General features: G+C 35.2%; 2 protein-coding genes across 2 annotated transcripts; one reads left to right on the top strand and one right to left on the bottom strand.

Annotated features, from left to right (window-relative positions):
• Positions 1-351: 351 nt before the first annotated feature.
• Positions 352-4,660, top strand: LOC134695357 (putative nuclease HARBI1). Its single transcript, XM_063556584.1, has 3 exons — positions 352-1,091; positions 1,957-2,246; positions 4,466-4,660. The coding sequence occupies exons 1-3, from the start codon at positions 551-553 to the stop codon at positions 4,658-4,660; spliced, it is 1,026 nt and encodes a 341-aa protein (XP_063412654.1). The 5' UTR covers positions 352-550.
• Positions 4,661-5,205: 545 nt separating this feature from the next.
• On the bottom strand, positions 5,206-7,225 carry LOC134695356 (uncharacterized). The gene is made up of 3 exons (XM_063556583.1): positions 6,975-7,225; positions 5,873-6,071; positions 5,206-5,422 (listed from the first exon to the last, which is right to left on the bottom strand). The coding sequence occupies exons 1-3, from the start codon at positions 7,036-7,038 to the stop codon at positions 5,206-5,208; spliced, it is 480 nt and encodes a 159-aa protein (XP_063412653.1). The 5' UTR covers positions 7,039-7,225.
• Positions 7,226-7,600: the final 375 nt, after the last annotated feature.

Here is a 7,600-nt window from a genome sequence, read left to right as displayed (position 1 = left end):
AAAATCACAACAAATGGACGTTTTTAACGATCTTGACTGGCTATACAGCCCTTGATCGGTCGGTTTTGGGGCGTTTTATAATTTATTTTTTACCATATGGTAATTGATACAATTTAGAATGACAAAAAAGGTTAATGAAAAGTAAATAAGAGAAACAATTCGAATAATATATAAATGAATAAATAAATTCATGAATAATTTAATAAATGAAAAAAAGAAAAAAATATGACAATAAATACAATAAAAGAATATTTAATGATTTTTTTTAGAAAACCAAAGATAAAAAAAAAAAATATATAAACGTAACAATAAATAATTAATAAACACGGAGCCACCAAAAGGCCAGGGGTCTGTTGTTCAACTTGTCGTTAAATTAAACGAGTCGTTAAATTTTACTAATCACTGCGTTAAATTTAATCAGTCCATTATCATGTTGTTCAACTTGTCGTTAAATTTAACGAGTCGTTTAAAAATGTCAAAGTGTCGTTATATTTAATCGACCTCATTGAGGGTGATTAAATTTTAATCAGTTGATTAACCTCAAACTAAGATGGCTGTCAATGTTTTGTTTCAACCACCTGTTGTAAGAAGAGAGCGACATTTTCGCGGTTTTGACCCTCTAGAAAGGGAATTTTCTGATGAGGAGCTAAGGCAGAGATATAGATTTGGCAGGGAGACTATTGCATACCTGTCAGATTTAATGAGAGGGGATCTTGAGCGTGGGACAAACAAGGAGACAGTCCTTTCAGTGGAACAACAGATTATGATTGCCTTGAGGTTTTATGGAAGTGGATCACACTTGCAAGTAGTTGGGGACACAATGGGATTTGACAAATCAACTGTATCTCGGGTGATTAACCGTGTGACGGATTCATTAGTTGCCATGAAAGATGATTTCATATCGTGGCCAGATAATCAGAGGAAGAACGTAATAAGGGCTGGGTTTTATGAAAAGGCTGGTTTTCCAAACGTGGTTGGATGCATTGATGGGACTCACATACGGATTACTGGGCCTAGCATTGATGAACCAGCATTTGTTAACCGAAAGGGGTTCCACAGCATCAACGTACAAGCCATTTGTGACTATGAAGGTAATTTAAAACACTGTATTATACCTATTTTATATTTACAACATGCTTTGTGTGCGTCCTTTTTCTTGACATCTTCAATCGTCCTTGACCATACACATGGCTGGTTTTCTGTTGAACTGGTTTTCAGCTTATTTGAAAATCGATGGAAAAAGAAAGACAACTCAATCTTTTCATACTTTCTATTGGATCCGTAGACTCATTGTTTTTTTACCAGAGACATGTCTCTAATTTTACCGTTTCACTTTTCTGTTTTTACTGTTTCACTTTTAAATATGCTGGATCGAGTGAACTGCTAAGAGTTAATGAACATAAAATTATTGATCAAAATAGTTATATAGATTTTGCCAACCCTTATCTGCTTTAGGTAGAATTTGTCACAGTCAGGCTTATAAGTTATAAACTTTGAAACGTCAACAAATAGTGTCCCCTTGTAGTTTGAAGAAGTCCAATCTGTCATCCAAAGTTCGCCCCCATTCTTTTCGGTTGGAAAAAAAGCCAGTCATTGTTCCAAATATTTTTTTTTTAAATGTTAAGGGAGCATATATAAGTAACTGCTTCGATCCCCGATGTATTATTTATCTGACTGATTGTTTATAAAACTATACATATTTTGCTTTCATCACATTGCAAATTCAGCTAACATTTTAATGACTAGAACTATAATGGACAAACTATATGTATGCACATAAAAGAAGATGTGGTAATGATTGCTTCAATGGGACAAATCTCCACAACAGATTAAATGACACAGAAATAAACAGCTTGGGTCACCATACTTAATCACAATCACTGATTTGCTTTGCCTTGACAAATGAATTATGGAACTATTTTTTTACTTTTGTAACTATCATATTTTTCTTTAAAGGTAGATTCACCAACATCAGTGCTAGGTGGCCAGGATCAGCACATGATTCTCACGTTTTCAGAACCTCAGCCATAGGAAAACATCTTGAGAATGTATATCAAGGAATTGGACAAGGTGTATTGTTAGGAGACAGTGGCTATCCCTGCAGACAGTTTTTGCTGACACCATACAGACAACCAGCTGCTGGTAGAGGTCAAGCAAGGTTTAACAGAAGACATTGCTCAACAAGGTCGACAATAGAAAGGACATTTGGAATATGGAAGAAGCGCATTCACATTCTAGGATCAGAGGTACAATTAATTCTTTACAAATAATCACAGTATAGTAACATGAATATTTGACATGATGTTTGCCATGTATGCCCTTATATTTTAAAAGTCATGTTTTTTTTTCTTGTGAGACTGCTGTCTACTAAATCTTTCATTAGTTCATTTTTCGATTTCTCTAAATTTCGGTTAAGGTATTAATGGTCCCCTTCTCTATCTTTTCTTTATACATGTAGCTACTATACGTTTTTGGTTTTTTTTTGCTGACCACAGTATGGTTGCCTATAATTGCTTACATCAACTTCATTTTAACTTTGCAGGATACATACATTTTAGTTATAAAATTAACAATCACACCAAATCTGCTTATTTTTATCACGTAATAAAACCCGGAAAAACTGAAAAATCAGTTGTATATTAAAGGCCGGCTGATAAAGCTGACATCAGAAACACGTTAAATATCAAGCCAGGACAAGAACACAATGATCGATAATTCATCTGCACACAGATCAAAACCCGAAAATTATACTGATAACAGGGATTCAGTTGGAAAATTGGTGATGTTAGTTCGATAACTTAATGTACCCCAAGGGTGAATGGGGAATAGAAATATGGTCACGTAGTCTTCTTCCGACCGGCAGTAAAACGCTTGCCGAAGTGGGGCGTCCGTTTGGCTGCGCGGGATGTATAAGTTCGCAGTCACGTCCGGTCAGAATGTGGACGTTGAATCCGATATCTCGAGTAAAGAGAGTGCCACGCTTTGTGCACGTTAAGAACCCTTGCAACGACTCATTGATGGCCCGTAAGTGGCCTGTTGCAAGGCACAATTTCTGTCCCTATCCAATATACCCTCATTTTCCATTGGCAGTCCAAATTTCTCCGACCATCATCCCAAATGGCCTCTATTATGACAAGATCTACCTATTGCATTTATTGTGAACTTGTTCTCGGCCTGAATATGCATGAACTATTTGCCACTGGACGTTAAGCAACCAACAACCAACCAAATTATGTAGTCATGTTTGGGTAACTGCTCAAAGTTAGCCATTACTATAACTTTATTAAATGGTGAATGTAACAGTACATCACCAGTTGTTGGACTGTTTGTTCAGCTTTATGTTTGATTTGGTCCCTTTTTGTCGAGCCTGCAACTTTTGTTGCAGAAAGCTCGACATAGGGATAGTGATCCGGCGGCGGCGGCGGTGTTAGCTCACTTCTTAAAAGCTTTATATTTTAGAAGGTAGAAGACCTGGATGCTTCATACTTTGTATATAGATGCCTCGTGTTACGAACTTTCCTTCAGTCACATGTCCAATGTCCTTGACCTCATTTTCATGGTTCAGTGACTACTTGAAAAAAAAGTTAAGACTTTTTGTAATGTTAAATTCTCTCTTATTATAAGTAATTGGATAACTATATTTGGTATGTGCCTACCTTGCAAGGTCCTCATGCCTGTCAGACAGTTTTCACTTGACCTCGACCTCATTTCATGGATTAGTGAACAAGGTAAAGTTTTGGTGGTCAAGTCAATATTTCTGATACTATAAGCAATAGGTCTAGTATATTCCGTGTATGGAAGGACTGTAAGGTGTTCATGTCTAGCTGACAGGTGTCATCTGACCTTGACCTCATTTTCATGGTTCAGTGGTCAAAGTTAAGTTTTTTAGTTTTGGTTTATTTTTCTAATACTTTATGCATTAGATCAACTATATTTGGTGTATGAAAATATTTTATGATCTATATGTCCGTTAAGCAGGTTTTATTTGACCTTGACCTCATTTTCACGGTCCATTGCTAAGTTTATAAAAGTGTTTGTGTTTTGGTCTGTTTTTCTTTTTTTATAAGGAATAAGTCAACTATATTTGTTGTATTGAAGAATTGTTAGCTGTACATGTCTGCCTTGCATGGTTCATCTGACCTTGACCTCATTTTCATGGTTCATTGATCAATGTTTCATTTTCATGGTTCATTGATCAATGTTTCATTTTCTTGGTTTATGTTGAGTTTATGTGACAGTTGTAATAAAAGCTTTATATTTAGGTCTATCAAGATAGTATCAATGATTAGTAAAGAAGGCGAGACATTTCAGTGTGTGCACTCTTGTTTAATTAAATTATAGTGTTAACGTTTTTGTAATAGATTTACTTAATCTCAGACTTATTCATGAGCAAGGTTAATTCATGCTACAAACAAATAGTATTTCTGTCACACTTTAAAATAAATGATTTTTAATTGTATTCCAGATCCGAATGAAACCTGATAAAGCTTGCCGAATTATCATTTCTTGTGGTATTCTGCACAATATTGCCATCATGAGGAATGAACCTGAAGTTGCAGAAGAACAATTGATTGACAATCAACCTCAGATGCCACCCTATAATGGTCCACAGGACGGAAAAGGCATACGGGATCATTTTGCTACCACTTTTTTTGCCTAATAAATTGCATGTTTTTATTTTTTCATATTTTCATAAATTGTCTTTCATTAAAAAATGAGGAAATTTGAAAATAGTAACAAATCTTTGTATGATCAGTTTGACAATGTGTTGAGAGAGGAAGTGTGCATTTTCGCGACTTCAATACTGGTTTAGTGATCTATAGTAAATGGTGAGCAGTTAGTCGCCTATGAAATAAAAAACCCAGTAGCCAGGCAACTGTTTGTCAGTACAAGAATAAGAATATGTGGTTTGATTGCCAATTGATTATATCCATTACCATATGGAAAATTTTTTTTATTTAAATGCCCAAAAAAGGCAAAAGCCATGGCCGACAGTGCAAGGACTGTATAGCAAAGCAAGGTCATTTAAATTTTTTTGATCTGTGTATCACTTATTATTTTTTGAATGATGGAGGTGCAATATGTGTGGCTAAATTGTAATTACTGGTCTATTTTCTTTTACATAGGAGTGTGCACACAAAATTAAATGAATGTGTTGGCCTCATAGTAATTTCTGAAATACAAATCAACAATATAACAATGAATTTAATACATAGAGGCAAGTGCCTGAGAGAGTGTTACTGGTTCAGAATTGCCACCCACTAACTTCTGCAACAGCTCAATTTGTAGTTCCAGTTTGTTCCTCTCCAAGTCCATATGTACTTTCTGCTTCTCTTGGATTTCTAGTTTACCTTGCAGTGCACGATACTGCATGTCGTGAATATCCTGCACTGTTACCTTTTTCAAAGGTGTTCTCACTGTCCTACAAATAATAAAAACATAATGAATTCTGTAAAAGATCGATTAATTTTACATCTCTTTTTATTGATCGATTCAACGTCATAGTTCCATGAAATAGCCAGTCAGAATATGTCACGTTTTCCGGCTTGAAATATGTGAATAGGTGGGGGAAACTGTCAGAAATATATGAAAAGGTAAAAAAAGAAAACTTGAAGTATTGACCAAATAATCTAGCGGAACCTGTTTCCACAACACATTTTTAAAGAGTTCTTGTATACATCCCCATAGTACAGTAGATTTTTTTTTTTTAAATCTAAAATTTCGGGAAAATATTCATTCTACTTATGAACTAAAAATCGTTTTTGTTGAAGGTGGCTTACGGTGACCTTCAGTTGTTAATTTCTGGTCTCTTGTGGGGAGCTGTCTCATTAGCAATTATACCACATCTTCTTTTTTTACATTTACAACTTACTTCTGCTTATCTGTCCTATCTGTTTGTTCTTGAATATGTGGTACGACTGTTTGTGTCAGGATGGGGTCATATCCTGAAAGCAGAGACGGACTTGGTGGACTGGAGGGGGGTGGACTGTCCCTTATCAGAGATGCAGCAGATTCATACAAATCCTGGCTGGCATCTTCTTCCGGTAAAGTGGCATTGATAGATGGTTGATCTGTAATAAATGAGAACAAAATTATTCGTTGATACTGTGTATTAATTCTAAAAGGGGGCAATTGAAAAGGCATACTATATATATATATATCATTCAATTAAATTCAGATACAATTACTTTAAATTGCAAGATAAAAAATATTGCACAAGACTAAATAAGACCCTATTTCAACCCTTTTCAGATTATCAAGGGTCTCAGCTATAAACTAATATGTGTTCCTGTCTAGGTTCAGTCTGCAACAGCAAATTTATCAACTTTATTTCGGATTTATGACAACCAGTCCGTATCTGTTTTAATATTATAAATCATGACTGGTTTTCGGTCGAAATTAGCTATTGCGGTTCCCTTTAATCCATCAACAGATACCAGTTTAAAGACGACTTGGCGGGCACCTGCAGCCACTTGTGAATTAATGTTGAAAATAATACTTTAAAACTGTTATCAGTTTAAGCAAATGCAATCTTTCAATAGTATATCATGTGGAAAACCTTCAAACCAACAAGAAACACGATGGCAATCATTTAATGATAGAAATTATTGGTTAAAATAAATTGTTATCAGTCACGTGATATCAGTTGGGAATTCCCCTACTTGTTGTGACGGCGGAGCAGACGAAACTTTTACCAAAATTTAATAAAGGAAACTATGTATCCCGGTATTAAAAAGGATACAAATATTTGTGTCAATTTCATTGAAAATTAACAAAAACAATAAAAAGAACCTTCAAAACAAAATTTTGCCAAAAATGTTTGTTTTTATATGATAAATAAAAACATGTTAAGTGAAACTGATCAAGTTACTGTTTACAAAGTTCAATAAGAAGGGTAGAGCCTTGAGAAGTTCTAATTAAGAGGAAAACACATTTGGGGATTTATTTCAAAGTGTTAAACAATATTTACTTACTTGTCTGGAATGATTCAGTTTCAAGTCCACCCTGAATCCCCCTGAAGCTGGTGGTGTCCTTCATAAGATGGATAACTTTCTCGACTGCAGAGCTAGGTTGTTTTGGAGCTGGTCCTCCCCCCAGTTTTGAACAACTCACTCCTGTGAGTTGTGTACACAGCCTTGGCCACTCTTGTGGTATTCCTCCACTTGTTCCTAACTTCTGTGGCTGTACGGATGGCAACTCCAAGAGAATTGACTCTGATGGCTATATCATCCTATACCTTTTTTTTTCAATTGGTTGGTCACTGTATTTGTAAGTTTTCCATTGATTATACTAGTGTTTCTCGACTAGTTGTTGGATCAGGTCTTCCTCTGCCACAGTGAAGTTGGTCTTTTTCAGTCTTTTTAGTTTGCTTGGGTTTGGTTCAGTAGATTCAGCCATTGTTTTACAGACAGGATGCTCCAGAACAATGCATGATGGGTAGGTTTTATTTAATCACTTGATTAATCAGTTGATTAAATTTTAACGCATTGATTAATCAGTTGATTAAATTTCATTGATTATTTAATCGACACGTTAAATATTGTTGAACAACAGAAAATAAATGACTCGTTATGTAACGACTGGTTAAAAGATTTAATGA

Source organism: Mytilus trossulus, chromosome 13 (genome assembly GCF_036588685.1).
Source record: "Mytilus trossulus isolate FHL-02 chromosome 13, PNRI_Mtr1.1.1.hap1, whole genome shotgun sequence".
In the NCBI taxonomy this organism is placed as follows: domain Eukaryota; kingdom Metazoa; phylum Mollusca; class Bivalvia; order Mytilida; family Mytilidae; genus Mytilus; species Mytilus trossulus.
Note: the sequence above shows the minus strand (reverse complement) of the source record. Positions and strands in the feature narration are given on the sequence as shown.